A 23,674-nucleotide genomic window follows, 5' to 3' on the forward strand; every position below is an offset into this window, starting at 1 on the left:
GCAGTGTGGGGATTGAAATTAGATCCATTAAACTGCAACCCATTCCCTCACCGAAACACACACAAACTCTGGGGTCAAGAGAGGCCTCGATACAATCCGAATATTTATTCATTTATCAGTTTATTCATTTTCTCTTGTTTGTTTGGATTTAAGTTAATGAATCTTGATTTCATTTAGCTGAATGTGGTGTCATAATGAAGGCCTCGAATGCACCGGAGCGTTCAGCGGTGATATTAAACTGAGGTGTTATCAATTTCAGCAATCTCATCTGGTGCTGGTGTCTTTATTTGCAATGATCTAATTAAAATCTGCATAACCATCACAAGGATAAAATATGAAGTGAGTCATCTAAGTTCCCTTTCAAGGGAACTCGCACTGCGTCGCCACGGCAACGCTTTGGGGAACGCCTCAGCGTGACCAGCTCTGAGCACGTGTGTCAACATTGTCCAGTAGTGATACGTCATGGGCGGATGACGTATGGACCAGGAAGTATAAAAGGGCATCCGAAACAGTCAATTTCAGCTCTTGTCTTCTCAACAAGCGGCTCTGTGTGTAGCGTGTGTGTGTTTAGTTAAAAGAAGCGTATATGGTCAGTCAGCTGCTAACATGTCAAAGAAAAATTTCAGACCTAGTGCTCCTCCTTGTTCGCGTTTTATCACGAACAAGGACACGCATAATCTCTGCGTAGTCTGTTTGGGAGCAGATCATGCACGGTCAGCGCTCAAGGGAGCTGATTGTGTGCACTGTGGACTTCTTCCACAGCATACGCTCCGTTCCCGCCTGGCACTATTTGATGAGGGCGGCCAGGTGAGAGCTCCATGCGGTGCTGGTCCCGCTTCTGCCAAGGCAGAGAGGAAACTCCACTCGTGGGGTTCGCAGATGGACGTTACAGAGGTTGAAGAGACATGCTCCGGCTTCTCTCTGCCCTCCGTGGCTTCCACCTCTCTCTCTGCTGAGTCGGGAGCACGCACTGCGATTTCTCCCGCTCAGAGAGGGAGTCCGGTACAGCATTTCTCTGCATCTGAGGATGTAGATGTGACGAGTATAGAAACAGGAGAGTTAGATCATGTACCCCATCTTTCTGCTTCGGTACACGCCGATCTGGTGGAAGTCATGACAGCGGCGGTAGCCCAGCTGACAATAGATTGGCCGCAAGATAAACCAAGCGCTCGTCCTGAGAGTAAGCTGGACGAGCGATGTCTTAAGCACAGCACACAGCCCTCACGGCGCAAGCTCCCCTTTTTCAAGGACCTACATCAAGAGGTGTGTAGGTCATGGCAGCGTCCTTATACAGCGCGAGTCTTTACGCCACAGACCTGCATTTACTCTAACGTTCAGGGCTATAAAGAACAAGGGTACGGGGCGATGCCGAGAATAGAACAGACGCTTGCGAGCTATCTGTCTCCATCGTCACAGTCGTCCCTAAAAGCCCCCACCTTGCCAACAAAGCCATGCAGGGTGACATCGACTTTGGTTGGCAAGGCGTATACGGAAGCGGGGCAGTCGGGGGCATCTTTACACTCTGTGGCACTGCTTCAGGCGTATCAGGCTGATGCACTGCGGGAATTAGTCAATACTGGGGTGGTGGCGGCGGATGTCTTACAACCCGTCCGTCATGCTTTGGATGTTTCGCTTCGTGCTACTCATGAGGCGGCCCGTTCTTTGGGCCGCTCCATGGGTGCTATGGTAGCCACTGAGAGGCACTTGTGGCTGAACCTGTCAGACATGAAACCATCTGACAGGTCGTTCCTTCTGGACGCCCCGCTGTCTCCTATGGGTCTTTTCGGCAACGCAAGATTCGAGGAGGCTAAGAAGCAGGCGGCGGCGTTCAAACTTTATCTCCCCCGCCGCGGACAGACTCCCGGGGCGGCTGGGCGGGAACAGCGACAGGCGTCTACTAGCCATCGTGAGCGCCAGAGGCAGAGTGTTGGTTCTCGAGCTCCACCCCAGAAGGCGTGGGGTTCGGGAAGATATTCCCATCCGCAGGCAGACAAACCTAGGACTGACCTGAGGGCAGTCATTCAGGCGAGGAAGGCGGAGTACAAGAAAAAGTCCTGACAGCATGTCGGGACCTCTGAGGGCATGTCCCCCCGGAGAGCATCGGCTCGCACCTCATTATACGGTGCCCATTCCCGAGAGACTAGTCCCCTTAGTGGACCATTTAGCAGCATGGAAAAGTCTGCCAAATGTGTCACGATGGGTCCTGCGCACGGTAGAGCGGGGTTACCGGATCCAATTTCAAGTCCGCCCGCCCCGCTTCAACGGGGTTTTGTACACCGAGGTGTGCCCCGAGCAGGCCCTGGTGATGGAACAAGAAGTAAAAGCATATCAATACCGGGTTCTTCCGTTCAGCCTGGCGCTGTCTCCGCGCACGTTCACGAAGTGCGTGGATGCAGCTCTAGCTCCGCTGCGCATGAAAGGCATTCGCGTGTTAAATTACATAGATGATTGGCTTATTCTAGCAGAGTCGTAACAACTGGCAGTTCAACATCGAGATGTTGTTCTCACACATATGAGAGAACTACGGCTGAGGCTGAATACCAAGAAGAGTGTGCTTTCTCCAGCACAGAGAACCACTTTTCTAGGGGTATATGGGATTCCACCACAATGCAGGCGCAGCTCGCGCCTGCTCGTATTGCTGCAATCCTGTCAGCCGTGTCCAGAATAAAGATAGGCCAGTCACTTACTGTAAGGCTTTTTCAGAGATTATTGGGGCTCATGGCAGCTGCGTCCAACATAATACCTGTCGGCCTGCTGTATATGAGACCTCTGCAGTGGTGGCTCAGAACCAAAGGGTTTTCCCCGAGGGGCAACCCGTTGCGCATGATCAGAGTGACACGCAGATGCCTGCACACACTGAAAATGTGGAAGAAACCGTGGTTCGTCTCCCAGGGCCCAGTGCTGGGGAGCAGTTGTCAGCGCGTTGCACTTACAACCGATGCTTCACTCACAGGTTGGGGAGCTGTTATGGAAGGCCAATGGGGCCAAAATCGATGGGGGAGCCATTTTCGGTCTTGGCACATAAATTGCCTGGAGATGATGGCGGTGTTTCTGGCGTTGACACACTTTCTCCCACAGTTCAGAGGCCAACATGTGCTGGTCAGAACAGACAACACAGCCGTGGCCTCGTATATAACTCACCAGGGGGGTCTACGGTCGCGGCCACTGTACAAGTTGGCACGGCAGATTCTCCTGTGGTCTCAGGGGAAGCTGCTCTCCTTGAGGGCAGTTTATATCCCCGGTCATTTGAACCGAGGAGCAGACATCCTGTCGAGGCAGGGGCTGAGGCCCGGGGAATGGAGACTCCACCCAGAGGTGGTGGAGCAGATTTGGATGAGGTTTGGCCAGGCACAGGTGGATCTGTTTACAACTCAGAAAACCACACACTGTCCGCTCTGGTTTTCCCTCACATATCCAGCCCCATTAGGGCTGGATGCCATGGCACAGGTGTGGCCGAGGCTTCACCTGTACGCTTTTCCCCTGATTGCTCTACTCCCGGGAGTTCTGGAAAGGGTGCGCAGAGACGGACTTCATCTGCTGCTGGTAGCCTCTGTTCTGGCCGGCCCGAGTGTGGTTCTCGGACATGATAGACCTGTTGGAGAGCCCTCCATGGGAGATGCCTTTAAGGAGGGACCTCCTTTCTCAAGCGGGGGGTCAGATATATCACCCACGCCCGGAGTTATGGAAACTGTGGGTCTGGCCTCTGAGAGGGCTGGTCTCTTAAACACTGGTCTCTCAGCTGAGGCTGTGGAGACCATACTTAACTCCAGAGCTCCCTCCACAAGGAAGCTTTATGCCTTAAAGTGGGGAGTTTTCACTGCTTGGTGTTCAGCTCACCTTAGGGACCCTGTCAACTGTCCAGTATCGACAGTGCTTGAGTTCTTGCAAGATCGCTTTGCTGCAGGCTTATCCCCGTCTACATTAAAGGTTTATGTGGTGGCCATCTCTGCCTTTCACATTTTGTTAGGGGGCATACCTGTAGGTAGAGACCCTTTAGTCCTACACTTTATACGTGGTGCTCGCAGGCTGAGGCCTGTGAGCTGCGCAAGGGTACAAACGTGGGATCTGGCCCTAGTTCTGGAGGGTCATTCGGGTCCGCCCTTTGAACCTCTGGAATCAGTTGCTCCTAAGTTTCTCACTCTTAAGACTGTCTTCCTGTTGGCTATTAATTCTCTCAAAAGAGTGGGAGACCATCAGGCCTTGTCGGTTTCCCCTACGTGCATTGAATTTGCTCCGGGGTTAGTTAAGGCGTTCCTTTTCCCCCGGGCGGGGTATGTGACTAAGGTTATGCAGAATGTGCAGAGACCCATTACCCTGCAGGCCTTTTGTCCTCCACCCTTCGGGAGCCAGGACAAGGAAAAGCTAAACTTGTCATGTCCAGTGCGAGCACTGGACTCATATGTACACAGAACTGCGGTTTGGAGGAAAGCGGAGCAGCTCTTTGTATGCTTTGGATCAACAAAGAAAGGTTTTTCGGCAACCAAACAAACCATTAGCAGATGGATAGATGACGCTATCTCTCTGGCTTATGAAGCCTCTGGCATGTCATCGCCCTTGGGTGTCAAAGCTCATTCTACAAGGGGTATGGCGGCCTCTGTGGCCTTAAGGTCGGGGGCGTCTATGCGAGATGTGTGTGATGCGGCAGGATGGTCCTCGCCACTCACATTTGTGAGATTTTATAGCTTGGACACGAACCTCACTCCGGGAGCCCAAGTGCTTGATTCTCAGATGTGACTTCATGTACACACAGACAGGCATTTGAGTGCATGGCGATTTGGGCATTCCGTTCCCCAAAGCGTTGCCGTGGCAACGCAGTGCGAACGTCTAGGGTTAAGTCTGTAACCCTTGTTCCTTGAGAAGGGAACGAGACACTGCGTCTCCCTGCCATACTCCCTGCATCCCTGTTAGCCTCTTGCTTCGAAGTTTTCGAGCTGAAATTGACTGTTTCAGATGCCCTTTTATACTTCCTGGTCCATACGTCATCCGCCCATGACGTATCACTACTGGACAATGTTGACACACGTGCTCAGAGCTGGTCACGCTGAGGCGTTCCCCAAAGCGTTGCCGTGGCGACGCAGTGTCTCGTTCCCTTCTCAGAGAACAAGGGTTACAGACGTAACCCGAGATGGTTTCCTCGGCTGCCGTAAGTAAATATATGTGCAAGACACATATGAAAACAGATTTTAAAATCAAATTTTAAAAACAGAATTAAAAAAGGCAAGTCTGAACACGCGGTTCTGTTCGAGAAGCCATAAAGATATACTCAGCAATATTGTATTGCATTTCTCTCATTCTTTGCTCAAAATAATTCAAAGAAAAGTTATAAATGCAAAAAAGTTTGTCCAAAAAAATTCAAGGGCTTTAAACCAAAAGGTTGTACGGTATTTCATAGTTTCTCGTCTTCAAAGACTTTTTTTTCAACAGTTGCCTTTGGTTAATATACTTTTCTCTAAAGCCGCTTTGAAACGATATACATTGTGAAAAGAGGAATGGGAAAAAAAGGCTTCACTCGAAAAGTTTCAAAACATTGAATCAAAACAAAAGTGCAGTTCTTTGTGGTGCAGCACCTTGTAAATGTTCAGTTCACCTGAATTTAAAAATCTCAAAGATCTACTTACTTGGAACTCATCTTTCCATTGATGCTCCCTTTGGAAATCCTCTGCTGCAGCTGCCAAAGTCTACAAACAACAACAAATAACCATTTTAATTAGTCTGGCATATCATCAAAGTATCGCCAAAGTAGCTTTGATCATGAGTTAGTAAATAAAAAGTAACAACAAAAGACACTGCCATCATCTAACACGGCACTACCTGCCCTAACCTGATCATTTGCTTCTATATTTTTTCCACAAATCAATAACAAGTAAAAGAATGTAACATTAAGATAACAAGTCTGGTCTATGTCTGTATATATCATCTCCAAATTCTCATCCGAAAGAAACAATACAGCTTTGTTGTGGCCCAAAGTGAGGATTTTCAAACTTGCGGGCCAAAGGTCTGACAGGATGGTGTGCTCCGTTTTAGAAAGGACAGAACAGAACAAAACAGAACGCTCAGGTCTCGAGAGTCGGTTCTGTCACCCAGAGATCTCAGCAGCTCAACCCACGCATGCACGCAGAACCTCAGAGCCTTCCCTGCAGGAGACCGCACTGTAACACACTGTGACATTTTCAGAAAGAGGAAAGATTCACGGCGAGCTCTTTGACACATACGGTATTTTAGAAAATACGGCGGAATTTTAGGAGTCTGTGTCACAACAGGATGGGTTCTGGCACGATTCTCGCTACACATCACCACAGTTAAACACATCACCAATCAAAAATAACTCAAGAAGAATTATCACTCCAAATCCTGTGTAAAATACACAAATGTTGGCACAAAGGTTCCCATTTATACATCTTATACACTTACATTGATGTATTTTAACTGACAGGAGTTATGTGTCCTATTGCTTATTGTCGTGGCATCACAAACATTGAGATTTCCAAGCTAGATGTTTTCTGGTGCAGGTGTACATTGGAGGGTTATGAACAAACAATATTTGGACACACATTAAACAATTTCTCCCTAAAAAGTTGTTGTTGCTGTTGGTTTGAAGTAAAGCTAAAGTTTAGCCAGTGCTACAGCAAACACTTATTGCCAGACACCCCTGATGCCCCCCAACTCGCTCATAAAGCCATCACTGTTCAACCTGAAGTTCAAACACCCCGGAAAATCTAGACCTTAAATTTGTCTGCATAACTGCACTCATCCAAAACTCCCAAATCCAGTGTAATTATATAAGACAGGCAAATGAGGGCCTGTAAGGTGGGCGTGGGCGCTAGCACCCGCACCGATCGTATTTCAGATGCAACCAGCTCCAGGATGCACAGACACAGAAGGATATGCGGTTTTCTAACAAAAACTTTTACAACAGTGACAGCTGCCTTCGTAAAAAATGCACGTTGTCTACATTCCTACCCAGACGCCGTGGACGCTGCTCATACAGAGTGGCACACACACAAACATACAATTAGACCCTCAAGAGCAGTAAGTCTGGGATGAGATCCAGCAGTCTCCGCACCTCCTCTGCACAGTCTGGGAACGACTAAAAATACACAGTTTCACACTCAGCCACGATCACATTTACACATGCACTCGGAGCTTAGAGATCTTGTTAGCCCGAGCCCATTCGGACTAACCTTACAAATTATGACATCAAAATCAGAGAAATGTACAATACTGTTTTGCTCGCTGTAATTATACGCTGAGAATGTAGCATTGCAAAGATTCATCCACGTGGCAACAAAATCACACCGCTGCCATAACAACCGCTTCCAGGACGGACTCATTAGTGGCCGAAGGTCATTAGAGGCCAACAGGAGCGAAAGTTCATGGGGTTTCAAACTGGAAACCAAGGCTGAAGTATTTCTATTGCTCATTATAGAGAATAATCAATTATGTACGATAGAGATAATGGAAGACGGAGGTGAGGGTTGCATTCATTCAGATGGTTTTTATTGAAAATAAAGGCAGGCGAAGGTGGAGGGCTGAACTAGTATGAACTTTCATTTCTGAGAGAACACAAACAGCCAGTCATTGATAAGACATCATCCTGCGATGTCATCGAGGCAATATAATGAGTAAAAAGCCACAGGAGACACCCATTACTGCTACTGCTACTTTCGTATTTACGGTTTACATAGGGGGAGGGGAGAGAGAGAGAGAGAGAGAGAGAGAGAGAGAAAAGCATTAAACAAGGAAGCAAAGAAAGCCAGGAAGGAATGAAGAAAGGAAAAAAAATAGGCAAGGAGAGAATGAAGGATGGAGAAAAGGCAAGGATGGAAGGAAGGAAGGAAGTAAGGAAGGAAGATAGATGTAGGAAAGATGTAATAAAAAACTAAAAGAAAGAAAGAAAGAAAGCAGGCGACAAGGAAATGACTTAAACATTCATTTTTGCACTATTTCGCCTGTAGTGTCTTTAATTTTTAATAAACTTTCTCACGCTTAAGAAAACACGTCTAGCAGCTATAAATCAAGCCTGCGCTATAAACCGTGTAGTATTTTTACAGTAACAGCTTTAGTGGCACACAGGCCGTGTCACAGGTGCTGATCCGTTTGGTAAATCAAGACCTTCTTGAGTCTGGAGGCGATTTCAGGACTGATGTCCACAAGCAATAAACCACAGCCACGCTTTCTTGTTCATCCCCACTGATTCATTCGGCAGATTACAGATGCCACAGTGGAGTAAGTCGATAAACTCACAGGAGGTCTATCAATACCTTCACTCCCAATTTAATCACGGCAGTCTAAGAGAGAGAGAGAATGACAGAGGAAAAAGCAGACAGATAGAAAAGAAGTTGGATTCATGTGAGCTCCATGTGATTTCGTGGCACCAACACCTATTGCCAGCCCAGCATCACGTGATACAATCGCGTGATTTTTATGACGCACAAGGTGCGGCTGGAGAGCAGCAAGTGATTTTCTCCATAGGAATTCACTACCACAAACTCAAAGTACCGACCTGAACAACGACCAGGTAAGCCCACATTTCTGTTAAACCTTACTTGTAATTAACACTAGCTTTCGTTAAAAGAATGAGCCCTTATTAAATGGATAAAGTCCCCATAGAAGTACATTATAAGGAAACAGCTTAAAGTACCAAAACAACAACCACGGAAAACCAAAATAAATACATTTGTTTATCACTGATATCAAAGATAAACATGATAAAGAACAAGCTTCACGTGAGACTGTGCTTATCCCCGGAATAAGTGCTTCTTCTTTTAACAGTAGCTAGTGTTTATTACAATTAAGGTTTAATAGAAATTTGCTTTTACATGGTCGTTGTTTCGGTACGTTAAGCTGTTTCATTATAATAGACTTCGATGGGGGAGAAAAGTTTAACGCGAGATTTATCACTTTATCGGTTTAATCAGGACTCGTTCTTTTAACAGCAGCTAGTGTTCATGACAAGGTTTGACATAAATTTGAGCTCACCTGGTCGCTGTTTAGGTACGTTAAACCTCGTGAAGCGTTTTAGAAAGACATCCGGCTCGGCTCATCCCAACCGCAGATTCAGGTTTACAAGTCACTTTTATCTCCGTTTCTCAGTCAATACTCGTATGTACCCCCTTCATGAACATAAACTTTTGCTACACACTAAAAACACCTTTCATGGTTTGATCGATTTGAACAATCAAAAACGACGCAATACATCGATATTTTGAGTTTGTTATAGTGAATTCCTATGGAGAAAATCACTTGCTGCCCTCCATCGGCACTTCCCGCAGTGCTGTGACGTCATGTGCAAACAACCTATTGCCCTAAATAAATAATCACATGACTATCAGATGTGGGAACCAACACAGATACCCCTGAAGTCCAGATACTCGCTCATAGACCTATCACTGTTCAACCTGCTCTGAGAGAGAAAGAGAAGAAAAAGAATTTAATCATAGATAGGTGAATGCCCTTAAATATTCTGTTAATCCCCGAATACACCTCATATCAAACACTGCACATCCATACTATCCTGCTAGGCTAAGTCTATTAAAAAAGGTCACATTGAAAAGTAAATTGCATTACCTGAATAAAATGTCAGTGCTTGCAGGGCAGAAGCTGTAGATAAAATAACTATAAAAGTCGTAACCCAAATATACCAGTGATACTTGCCCTTATGATCCTTTACCACCAACATATCACAACTTTAAACTTTTTATTGTGTCTCCTATTTTTGAAAGATTTTGCAGCCCTTTCCTTACTCAGACTTTTAACAATAAAGGTTGTTTTTTAAGTATCACAATGCACATTACTGCTGTCATGAACATCACTGCAAGCATTTTGAAGAATTGAGTTTGTCCCTGAAAACATTTATATTTAAGATATCAGCGAAATGAGAAGTGACAGGGATGCACATCTCTGTCACGACAGCAGATGTGACAGTCGGAAGATTAGAAATGACTGCAGACTAACATTGTGTGATAGCAAGACCAGAACTTCCAAAAAAGTAAAAAAAATAGCTTTCATAGCTTTTTAATAAGATTTTAAAAACACTAAGCATCACACATTACAACACACCCCACAAGGCCATGATGGTACAGAGAAACCCTGACAAAAACATTCAATTTTATTTATATAGCGCTTTTCACAATGTGCATTGTTCCAAAGCAGCTTTACAGGAGCAAATAAGAAAAACACAGAAAGGTAAAACACAGCACAGTGCATGGTGTTTATAGACCAAGCAAGATCATTCTAATAAATAATATCTAATAAATAAATGCAGTCTCCCGGTGAGCATGCCAACACTGCACTGCTGTGGCGAGGAACCCAAACAAAATATAGATGCCTAACCATTCACAAGCAAGGTGTAAAAAGCACAAATGAAACCGCGAAAAAGATCTACTAATCAGCTCTGTGCATCACTTAATTAAGGATTCAAATTAAGTCTGAATTACAACAAAAATACAAAAAAAATTATGAGTGAATTCAGTTTCAGACTCCCCTCCAAAATACGTAACAGGGAACGAACAACTCAAAGACATCTTTCAAACCTACACCAAATCCCCCTGTGATGACCCAAAGCTTAGATTTTCCTCTGCTAGACCAAAGACGAGCGCCTCAGGTCTGTCTGTTTGGAATAAAGGGATTTTGACCGCACTAAAATCTACAGCATGAAGCAGAGGTAAGACACGCATCTTCTGAACGAGCGTCGAGAGAGAGGCGACACACGGCGGCTATAATATCACACCCATCAATCCTAGATTATTCCAGCCATGAAAACAGATGACAGAAGCACAAATAAACCCTGAGCTCTCACGGGCGCATTCATCTCCCTTCGCATTTCGCATTAAGCCTCTCATTTGCTCCCAGAATGCAAAGCTACCTTCTGCGCACAAGCTGATTTATTATGCAGTTGGTCCATTATTCCGGGACTAACGTTCAGACAGACAGTGAAGTGACACAAGCTATAAACTTAACAAGGCCGGAGGTATATTGCTTTCTAATGGGAGACATTGGCTAAGCGTCGTCATTGAGGTGTGAGAGTCGGTCATAAATCCTGTTTGGTTGGGCTCTACTGGGCAGCAGCGAGCTTCATAAATGATTCAAGATCTGATGTGCATGTCTATTCACAGATGAAGATGTCCTCTGCCCGGTAGTGATGGACTACAACGTCAACCCCCCTTCTACTATGGAACCCAGCCAAAGCTATGAAGATGCTTCATATGTACTTCTATGCCGCAATGAAAAAAAAAAAAAAAATTTAAGCCTGTGGGCTAGTGGAAAACATAAAATTGTAGTTATTTTGTTTCATGTTTAATTGAAAAATTGTAAGCAGTTAGCTGTGTAAAGATACAATAATGCTTTGTGGGTGGTTGCCAGGGTGTTGTGGTCAAGGCATTACCATTAATGTAAAAATAATCGAAATAATAATAATTCAATCAATAACAATTATTAGTATTATTTATTTGTATTATTATTTAGATTATTTTTTACATAATAATAAGCATAAAAACTCATAATAATAATAATAATAATAATAATACAAGGTGTTATTGTTATTAATGTATTTATTATTATTATATTATTGTTGTTATTATTATTATTATTGTGAAATATTAAAAATAATTATCTAAATATTAATACAAATATATAATAATAATAGTTATTTCTATTAAATTAATTATTATTGTTATTATTATTAATGCCTTGACCACAACACACTGGCAAACACCCACAATTTATGCCTTTACGCTTTATATTATATATTTTATACAGTATATTCCTTGGATGCCAATGCATCACAAAGATGTTATCCTGTTGTGTTAATTTAATAAGACGGTTTTTGAAAACTACGATGCATCTTTGGAATGCCGGATTAACACCGGATTGGACAGAAACTGCGCAGGAGGAAGTATTACAACAGGATTATCCTCCACAGTCAACAAGAGATTCTTAAAAAATTGCAAATGGAATATTCAAATAACCTGGCAATCCAGAGATGTCGGGCGATTATGCTGATGGAACACTGTGGAGAGGTTGTGTATTTAATACCGTGGATTTTCCCCAGAGATATTTATGCAGACAACAATGTGGCATTCGAGAAAGGATCTCAACACTGCTTGTCTTTTCCCCAGAGGATGTGCGAGGAACGATCCAATTACCTGCAAGACATTACATCTGCTCCCATTATTTAAGGGGCATAATGGTTAAACACAGCAGCCAGCATAATAGGCAGATGGTTCAGCATGATGCTTGATTGGAAATAACCTCTTGACCAATAATAACATGGCCACTGCAAAGTGCAATTTGGGTCGCAAAAGCTCAGCGCAATTTGACTGAACCTTTTCAATTCTCAAGTTGATTCGCTCTTCATGTGCATTACTGCCAGACACCCTCATGCATGTTTGGAGAGGACATTAAACTAATTTGTTCACACACATCTGTCAAGCATCTTAAAGGGTAAGTTCATCCCAAAATCAAATTTGTGTGATTTTTTACTCACCCACATGACGTTAAACATGTTTTGAGACCTCCCGGCGTCTTCGGAGCACAAATAAAGATATTTAGGTGACATCCGAGAGATTTCCAGGACTCCTAGACATAATAGTTGTTGTCAAGGTCCAGAAAAGTACAAAAGACATTGTTGGTCCATCCGCTCATAGTGGCTCAATTGAATTTTTTTGGAGCGACGAGAATGCTTTATGTGCGAAGAACAAACCAAAATTATGACTTTAATCGATATATTCTCCTCTGTCATGTCAGTCTATGGTGCGCGTTCACGAGAGCACTTCGAACAATTTAACGATGTCATTAGTACTTTTGAATGAATTGTGAATATCCCTTGTCGTTCCATGAATATTTACCATTTCCAAACTTAATAAATGCCCCGAATCTTACTGTGCAAAATAAAAAGTGCATATTGTTTTAAAGAAAAGTTGAGGTTTATGAAAAGTTCTTTATCTTTTTTTTTTTGCTGACTTTTGCTTATTTTTCAGCATTTAAAGAGTGACAAACAAAAGCTCAACTCTACATTTAAAAAAGTAAATAAATAAAACCAGATATACAATCACATGACCCACGCTCTGTTTTTAGAAAACCTTGCCCAGCAGCAGTACAGTTCATTTCCCACGCTCTCAGCGGCAAGCTGCATAATCAAAAATGGTTTTGATGCATATGGATGGAGATTCGTTCATACAGAGACGTCGCATCCATCACGATCTCTCTGCCCTCACCACCGGGCCTCTGGCTACCTTCACACACATGCCGTTATTGACAGCCCCTCGCTAATGAAGAAGCCGATAGGCTGAAGCCCAAAGACAAATACGTCCCCCGAGTCCAGCTCGCCTGAAAATCAATGGTCCATTTACAACAGCCTGCATCCTGTGACACCACCGACCAATTTATACCCACAGACATTAACTTAAATCAACCTAAACCATGTAAAACTCTTACACTAATGAAAACCCCCAAATTACTCCTAGGTTCAAGAATTTCATTAGAATAAAAGCCTCGACTTGACTTTAGATGTTATTATAATATATCCATCCAAATATTACATTGTTACTGCAGAGAAAAGCAAAACCTGTTGTGTTTTAAAAGAACAATAAATAAAATGTACATAGATTGAGACATAAATAGTGTATACACAAATATAATTTACTTGCATCATTATTTGTACTACATATTTCCTTCCACACATCCAGCAAACCTTTAAAAGCCAAAAATTATATGTGTATGAAAGCGGCTTGGCAATACCTGCGGAAAACAAAGCCACAAATGAGATAGCTGTTTCTCCAAGCAACAAGGTTAAAGGGAGAGAAAAAAGTAATCCTCTACTGATCTCACATAGATATCTTATAGAGTTCCAGAAGAGCTCTTAATAATGTCACAAACTGTGCTCAGTCTTGCCAAGATATGAGTCTGCAAACAAAAGCCCAAATATGGTATCCGGGTTTATTTCACAGCTCTATTATCTCACTGGTATATCAACAATTGTCCCATTTGCTACTATGTTTGTGCATTCTAAACCATCTTCCATCCAAAAAGCCACAATGAGAATAAAAACAATTCATCCATAAAAGGACCTGAGAAGTCAGAGAGAGAGAGAAAGAGAGGAAGAGACAGCCTTTGGTTCAGATCCGCGTCTAAAGTGAAGCAGGCTGAGAATGCAAAGCATCCAATTTGGCACATTGGCCAATAGAAGCGAAAGTGGGGGTATTAGAGGGAAGGATTTATGGGTCTGTCTGTGGCCTAACGCAGCTCTGGGGATAGATTCCCTCATTCCAGTGGCCTTTCACAAAGGCCAGAACACACTGGTGGGGGCAATAAAGACCACCACCGATGGGTTATTACTCTGTGACGCGAGCGTGTACTCATTTATCTCATGATTGCAAAATGCCACACTAACACATGAACCATCTGCACTCACACCAAGACACACATTCGGACACAATGCTATAATTACAGATGATACAAATATTCAGTAAGTGACCCCAATATAATTCTACACATTCAATTGAGCGATTTTCAATCTGCTGATGTATGAAAAACACATTACATTTTTTTTAATTTACAATTAATTGCGATTAATCGATTCCAAAATAAATGTTTGTGCACATATATAATACAAGGGCGTGGTGTGTATATTTACATGTGCAGTATATATGAATGCACACACATACATATGTATATATGTATATAATATTTACATAAATATGTGACCCTGGACAACAAAACCAGTCTTATGGGTCAATTTTTCGATATGAGATTTTTACATAATCTGAAAGCTGAATAAATAAACTTTCTATAGATGTATGAGTTGTTAGAACAGAAGGACAATATCTGGCTGAGATACAACTGTTTAAAACTCTGGAATCTGAGAGCGCAAAAAAAATCAAAATATTGAGAAAATTGCCTTTGAAGTTGTTAATCAGGGGCACTGTGGCAGACCATCCACTCACAAAAATAAAGTTTTTATATATTTAAGGTAGGAAATTTACAAAATATCTTCATGGAACATGATCTTTACTTAATATCCTATAATGATTTTTGGCATAAAAGAAAAATCGATAATTTTGACCCACACAATATATTTTTGTCTTTTACTAAAAATGTTCCTGTGCTACTTAAGACTGGTTTTGCGATCCAGGGTCACATATATATAAATGTATATTTTAATATAATTTTCATTATGTATAAATAAATATATATATATCACATTAAATATACGGGTAGTTGACAAATAAACTGCACATTTGTCCTATGGTGTGACAGCAACAATTAAAGGGGTCATATGACACGGCTAAAACGAATATTATCGTTTGTTTTAGATGTAATGCGTCTACATGATTTAAGGTTAAAAAATGCTGTATTTGCCTCATACCGTGCATGTTTGTATCTCCTCTTTGCCCCGCCTCTCTGAAAGTCACAGATTTTTTACAAAGCTCATCGCTCTGAAAAGCGAGGTGATTGGTCGAATACTGCAAGCGTGTGACGGAAATGTAACGCCTCTTACCATATTTGGAACATCAGGTTTCAAAGCAATTGTACTGACAGGTACGCCCACCTTACTTGCGTATACATTTTGCCAGTCTTAGTCAAATCATTCCACGACCTGAGGTAGATTTGTGGGGGTGTGGTTACACGAGGCGTTTCAGGCAGGTCTGGGTGAGCATTCGCTTTTAGATAGAATGATTTTTTTGTTCCGACACTTTAATTTTTGCAATTTTAGGTGTCTAATACATGCATGGGCAACTTATAACACACCAAAGACACAGAAAAACACGTATTCACGCCATATGACCCCTTTAAGAAAAAAACTAACATTAAGATAAATTTCGCTTATGCTAATTTACATTATAAATAAAAAATGTATAATATAAAATAATATAAGTTTTATTTTCAAAAATTTTGCTGTCACGCCATTTGCAGAACACATTGCAGTTTATTTTTGTCAACTACCCACACATGCATGTTTGTGTATTTACTGTACATATAGGCCTACATAAAAAATACATCACACACACATATTATATAACCACAAACATTTATTTTGGAATCGATTAATTGTTATTTGACAGCCCTAGTTAAAATACATCACATAGAGGTTGATATATTTTTTTTACTTGGGCTGGTAAGGAACCACCCTGAACAACCAATCACTCATATACAACAAACTAAAACTGCATAGCAACACCCTATAGCTACCACCCACTTTCTTGCATTGTGGCAGTGACTTTTGCATGGTTTAGCACCATTTAAATTTTTGGCAGAAACAACATTTGATGTTTGATGCCTTGGCACAGAAAAAAAAACATTTCCCGATGGGTAGCCATCTGAAATCCTCCACATACGCGTCACTCCCTATAAACACAACAATCAAGCGTTCTAAGGCTGATAACATGTCAGTTAATGAGAATCTGAGCTGTGAATTATGGGGGATGTGAAAATAACCAAGAATGTAACGCAGATGTCACACCGAGCCGTCTGAGCTTATTAAAAACCCTCTGTACACAGCGTGCTTTGATATGAAACTGCCAGCCTCATGCACAGACATCAAACTGTAATCATTTAAGAACAAGCCCATCTGCCTGCACAAGAAGTCTTACAACACTTGCAGGTCTCACAGACACGCATGAGGTGAATCAGAGAACAATCCAAATCTATGAGGTTTCTTAACAATGATTCGTCTGCCTAAACGTTTAAAAAAATTGACGTTGTGCGTATTCTGTGTAATACTGGGTCAGACTGTTTGCTTTTAATCGTGGTGGAGTCGTGCAGCTAATACGTTGTGTGTAAAGCGAGTGGAAGTTCCTCTGGGCCGCTGCGTTTGATGTGAAGAATATTCACAGGAGAACGAAAGGCAACATCTGCTCCAGACACACAGATTCTGTAATCAACCGCACTCATTGCGAGACACACACGCACAAAAACACCTGTATACGTGGATGCAAGCTGATGTCCCGCGCACATGCAGTGCGATGAGACGCCCTTAAACCGAGACACGATACGACTTCTGTATATAACACCGCTGAAAACAGAGCTCATGACAAGTGCTGGCTGATAGACGTTACCTTACAAAGCCGACATCACAGTCTGACAGATATGTGTGAAAATGTCTAGATATATGTTGGAGAGAACGGAGGCATCTGCAGCGTGTTGAGCTGAATCTTGTAACCCATTTCGAGCTATTTCAATAGGAAAGAAAGAGTTACAAATAAGAACAATTTAATACATTAATTATGACTGAACGTCCAGAATGGCTATTGGGTAACATTTTGCCTATATAGGCAAAAACAAAAGTTGTTTCAGAAGCGGATTAAGTTGTTTCCTGAGCTTTAAAAGAGTAACCTTTGAAAAAACAATGGTCTTGTGGCTTCCTCTTGTGCCATTTGTCTTTACCTAAGGACATATTTCACCCAGAGGCGAGGAATTCCAATCGGAGACTGTGTTGGAAGGGTCACACTTCTTAATGATCTGACAATGCAGGAAACAGGCTGTCAGGGGTGCATGCGCAAGGGAAGGAGAAAATGTTTCAAGTGTCAAACAAGCGATGTGAAGAAGAACGAAAGAAACGTACAGAGACAACAGCTTTCCCCCAAGCCAACCTTACATGACTGATTACTCTTTCATTCTGTGTGCATGTTTCTCTCTCTCTCTCTCTCACACACACACTAGGGCTGCACGATATATCGAAAAATACCGTTGCCTCGATACTAGCATATGCGATATCCATATCGCAGAGAGTTGCGATAAATTAAATTTGTTTCACGTGTCAATCATTTGTGTGTTGCATGCTTAGATTGTCCAAATTGGACCAATCAGAAGAGGCATTACTATCTTTATACCCGCCAAGTAGGTGCTATTATAGTATTGGCTAGATCGCGGGCCCAAATGTGAACCTAGCGGCTCAAAGCAGAGAGCGAGGAAAATAAATATGGCAGGAATAGAGACGAGCGAGGAAAATGACAGCGACGAACTTGTGCCTAAAACGGTATGGTACGTTACGTCTGAAATATGGCAGTATTTTGCAGGGCTTGACATTAACGCTTGTCCGGGAGAAGTGAATGTTTTGTATTGGCAAGTGAGAGAGAATTTTACTTGCCCGACCGGACAAGTACCTTGAAAAAAAATTAATTACAACAGTGCGACATATATGTACAGTAGAATAATACGAATGTGTGCATTAGACAGAGCTGCGTGTATGTGTGAAGTGCGTTTGTCGTGGTTGCGCTTGTTTGTGTGTAACAATAATCAATAGTGCACTGCACTGAGTCCACATGAACACATGAACTTCATCTCCAGAGTTGCTCTGAGAGTTTATTTTATGAGCGCTTTACTGTTTGAGTGAAGCTATTGGCAAACACACAAAAACTTGAGCCTTCCCAGAAAACCCGTCAAAATAAAAGTCCTGTTGAATTGAACACACACTGTAGTGTTAAGTCTAAATGTTTGCCTCTTCCTCGATAGTTTTTTTTAGCCTGAATTAGATTTAATTGCATCAGAAGAATATCTATTACCTGTTTATTTCAGTATGATAATTACATATATAAATAATAAAAAATAGCTAATAAAAATAGCATTTCTCTAGGAAATGTTATATCGCAAGAAATATCGTTATCGCAACATTCAACAACAAAATCGCATATCGCATATTTTCTCAATATCGTGCAGCCCTAACACAAACACAAAGGTGATTTAATATCAATTATTCAGCTGTTAATTACCTTTTACATAACTCTTAGAAACAGTCAACTCTTACAAAACAGTCAGACACACACACACACACACACAAATACAATGTGCAAAACATTAATAATTCAGTTTGACGAACAAGACACAAACCCCAGCGCCTATTATCAAACTGAAATAGCGCACCCAGACATCATAACAACAAACACAACAGCTGAGGACAAAGACCCTAGTTGTAAGATTTCTTTGCTGGCATACAAATGCAACAAGCAAACACCAATAAACCTTGGGCAATTAACAAAAAAAGACACAATGTTCCAAGACAACAAACCCACAATGCTGCACCTGCTCTCACATGTTCACAATATAAATACATCCAATGTATTTTTGGCAGCATATACACTTGTCTATATACACACTGCATATAAATGCACTAATCGGCTAAAAATAAACGTTGTGTTTATATATAGGGCACGATATATATAGGGCACGATACAACGATTAGTCGCGACTAATAGACTATGCACGGTCACTTCCGCGTTTAATCACTTCCGCGTTTACGCTCAGGGCGCTAAAACTAATCCGCTGCCTCACCGGAAGCCATTCATCTCTACCTAGAGCTGTGAAAGTGACAGAGGAGAAGATTAATATTTGTACTTGCTATTTACATAAAGTTCGCCGGATTACAATAAAAGGATGTTCGTCGGGATTGTGAGACTGTCAGCTGCCCCCCCCCCCTTATAGTAAAATGGAGAAGCGCATTAAACTATACGTTTAAAAATACATGGACAGCTTGGATGCTATTGTCTTTAAGCAAATCTAGCTGATAATGCTAGATAACACTGAATAACATCATCTTTACACCAATTTTATCACCGATTTTTAGCACTTAAATACCTTTACCTTTAAACAACAAACTTGTATGAATCTGACCAGACATCAATACCACAGTTCCCGGTAAGACACGTTTGTTTACATCTGGCATATGGCTCTGATATGCCGAGTTTTCGCACCCTGAGATTTAACCGGAAATACGTAGGCATGAACTGCGTGCATAGAGTCTATTGTTTGTTAGCAGAATAAAAGATTTTGTTTACATAATATATGTGTGTGTTCTGTGTATAATAATTATGTGTATATATAAACACACATAAATAAATTTAAGATATATTTACACGTGTATATACATTTTTATATTTAGATATATACATATATATTTTATATATATATATTTTTTTTTTTCTTAAAATTATACATGCATGTATGTATGCATTTTTAACTAAATGTTTTTAACATTCAACTGCCAGCATATGTAAACAAATCTTTAACTTTTATTCTGCAAACGATTAGTCACAACCCTAAATGTGTGTGTGGTGTGTACTTTTATCTACTGTATATATATAAAATTCACAAACATAAATGCTTAAGAAAAGAAATATATGTACTGTATATTGATATACATTCATAATATATACATTTATATTTACATATAATTTATATGAAGAGTTGAACGCTCTAAAAGCCACCTCCGTCAAAAATGAGATTATGATGTTGAGTGAATGCTCTCCACAGATAGTATACGTAACTCAAATAATTTTGCTTCAAAACCTGCTACATACCACACTGCCCGGCCTGAAATATCTGGTATTGCTAAAAAATAATGTAGGAGCCTAATAAAAAATGCTCATTTACACGAAAAGTCGTCTGACGGATTTAGAGGGATTAGCACCTGAACTCTTCATACATTTATGTAAGCATTTGTTATATATACACGTGTGTGTGCATTTATACATATACAGTATATATATATAAATATACACAGCACACACACATATATTATATAAACACAAACATTTATTTTTCATACACACAGTGTCATTCATGGATCCAGAGACAGAATTAAAATCCAGACCATTCATTAAACATTTGAAAGAAAAACACCGGATGACTTTATCAGATGAAATTCCCTAATGTAGCTATCCATTTCTCCCTCTCTCTCACACACAACACAATCTCTCCCGGTACACAGTGAGTAACAATGATCTAGCTATTCTCAAACAAACGCTTCGCATTTATTATTTATAAAAACATGAAAGAGGTGAATTATTCAATGTGATTTCTCTGTAGATAACAATTACTTTAAAATGACAATTTCCTCAGCCTGACAAAATGCACACTTGCTGGAATGCCGTGACAAGAATAATTTTTTATTCTGTACATTTCGGACGCACACGCATCCATTCTGGCTGTATGATGTCAACAAGAACACGCTCTCCTCAGACACGCAGATAGATTGTGAAAATCTGTACATCCTCCCCGCAGACCGAAGAAATCAAATGCCCATTAATTAGGCGGTAAACATCTCACCAGCAACACAGTCAGACCAAACTGGCGAACATGTGCAGTCTAGAGAAGATAATTGTTCAAAAAATAAACTCATCCCACAGATGGAAGAAATGCCTTTTAATTAGGCAGTGAAGAATTTACTAGCCGGGAAAGTTGAGCTGTGGGCGTGCGCAACAAACAGCAACATACGACGTGACGTCTGGTCATGGTGATGCATTGGAAATAATTTGAAGTCATGGGATTTATGGAACACACACAAGATGGAGAGGACTCGCCAGGAGCCCAGCGGGCGACATCGGCCCTGTAGCTTGATACGCCCACTTCAGAGTGCGACCTGCTGGGTACCGACACGCCCCGGGATGAAAGTGGCAGGTTGGAAGCTGGTTATCTCAGCTACAGTGCAGATCGAGAGGAGGGGAGGGCTGTTTAATAATGCTTACCGAGCCAGACAGGATCAAACACGGGTCCAAGACCAGACTTGTCTCAGACAACCAGGCCAATGGATCGATAAATGAAGGTAAGCTGTAGTGATATTAATAGTTGAACATCAACTAACAAAACCGTTTTATCCCTGTCAAGATAAACCTGTGTGTACCGTGTACATATCCACGGGCCATGATGGATGAAACTAGGGATGCACCGGAATGAAAATTCTTGGCTGAAGCCAAAAGAAACTGAAACACTTGGCCGAAGCCGAATACAGAACATGGCTTTTCGCATTTCTTCTATTTATGCCTTCTTGAATAGCCGATATTAGGCCTTTAACTGACTGCTGAAAGAATGTCCTGTACTCTGTACCCCTGCAACAAAAGACTTCATTAAAAACTGTCATTCAACATTATAAGATAAAAATATGAATAAATGAAAACTGGTGGATTATGATATGCTGCACTGCAAAATGATTTTGAAGGATATGAAGGATAAAAACGTCCATGCAAGCAATTCTGACTGACAACCATTTCAGTTCGAGTAGCATCTGCCTGCAAACCCGGAGGCTGCACTTTCAGGACCGCATTTCTAGGACACTAGGTTTTTAGCGACAACGGATGTGACGAGTGCATCGATTGCATCTGCGTGTTTTTCTGAAGTATGGACTACAATAAAAGTGTGAGTATCAAATGTGAATCTTTTTTTTTTCGTTTAACAGTAAAAACAATTGTGAAAAATTTAATTGGAAAGTTAATATAGCCAAAGTGAGTTGATCGTGAGTTGCTAAATAGTCTTGAATGCACTATATAGCCACGATATAAGCTTCTAATGTTGTAAAATGAGTTCGTTTAACGAAACCAGCACGACTGGCAAGCTTATGTTGATTTAGTGACTATGGGATGATTATTTATCCTAGGCCTAGCCAGCACAATAAACTGTAGCACTTCGTTGTGAAACCGTGTTAATTACTCATTGTTTTTCCATTTGTAGTCATTTAAATTAATCTTAATGATGTCACAGTCAACCTGTTCTCTTCATTTTGACATTATTTTTATAATATTGATTGTTACATTTGACATCATAAAAATTGACTGTTAAAATACCGCGATTTTGTCATGTACTTTGTAGTCTATATGAAGTGATTTCAAGGACAGAGCTCAGTGCAGGCAATAGTATGACAAAAGATTAATAAATAAATTGGACAAGTACAAGGCTTCGGCCTTAGTGGCGTAAGATCTTTTACATATGAAATTAGAAATTAGAGAGTTGAACAAGTTCAACTGAATGTTCATTATTTCATTCACTTCTCTCTCTCTTTCTCTCTACACTTTTATCTCTGTTAGGAGTCAATGAAAACGTCATCCATGAAGTTGGTGAATTTAATGAAGTTGGTCATTAATGAAGTGGTGCATGAATGCTGTTCATGTAAACCATTTTTTTTGTGTGTTCAACTGTTAATTTGTTATTTTATAAAATATTCACAATCTTAAATCTACCCCGTGTCATCCTTGTGTCTTGACTCTGAACTTGAAATGTGGTTAATCTAGTGACTGAAAAGGCTATACCATGATTTATTGTTTATTTTACTTGATGTGTTATTATATTATGCTAGTCAGTCACAATAATTACTCAACATTAAGCTGTTAGCAATAAGGTTTAATTGCAAGAAATAAAGTAGTATTTAGGTGCAATAAACCATTAAAAAACTCTAAGTAGTTATAATTGGGTGGAAATACTGTCTTATGAAATTTTTCCAGTCCTCAAAAATGAGGGTCCTTGGAGACTGCGGTTCCCCGAACTCCGATTCGGTAGGTGGCGCTGTCACAAAAAAATAGGGCCCTATAAGTGCGGTCCTGGAATTGCGGCCTCCGGTATTGCAGTCAGATAATATTGTTCAGTTCACGTCTCTCCTCCAAACTCCGCCCACAAAAGCTGACCGTTCTCTCAGAAGGTGCACTCGTGGTCGGGATGCACAGAACATACTTTGACAAGTCGTTTAGTACAGGGAACTGTGTGCACATGACCACTATATGATGTCCATGGTTTCGAGCAGCGGGGCGAACGTTACTGTCAGACCGCCCGCTCAAGTCTGAAGTACAGAAGTTACCGACAGGTAAAGACGCTTTCATTCAGAAGTTTACTCCAGCACTGCAAGTTTCGTGCTGTGTCTTTCTTTGACACTTTAAAATGCTCCACACACTGCCGACACGTTTGCTGCATTAAAGAG

General features: G+C 41.3%; 1 protein-coding gene across 3 annotated transcripts in view; it reads right to left on the reverse strand.

Annotated features, from left to right (window-relative positions):
- The window catches only part of LOC130562522 (voltage-dependent calcium channel subunit alpha-2/delta-1), a 94,065-nt gene that overhangs the window by 58,233 nt on the left and 12,158 nt on the right, over window positions 1-23,674 (reverse strand). For 2 of the 3 annotated variants that reach the window (XM_057347592.1, XM_057347591.1), the window contains exons 1-2: window positions 6,961-7,697; window positions 5,619-5,678 (exon numbers count right to left, since the gene is read on the reverse strand). In XM_057347592.1, coding sequence (XP_057203575.1) covers window positions 5,619-5,678; window positions 6,961-7,008 — 108 coding nt within the window. In that variant the 5' untranslated portion in view covers window positions 7,009-7,697. Of the gene's footprint in view, window positions 1-5,618; window positions 5,679-6,960; window positions 7,698-23,674 lie in introns of those variants that run through there. The other variant, XM_057347590.1, reaches the window with a different exon arrangement.

Source organism: Triplophysa rosa, linkage group LG12 (genome assembly GCF_024868665.1).
Source record: "Triplophysa rosa linkage group LG12, Trosa_1v2, whole genome shotgun sequence".
NCBI classification, from domain to species: domain Eukaryota; kingdom Metazoa; phylum Chordata; class Actinopteri; order Cypriniformes; family Nemacheilidae; genus Triplophysa; species Triplophysa rosa.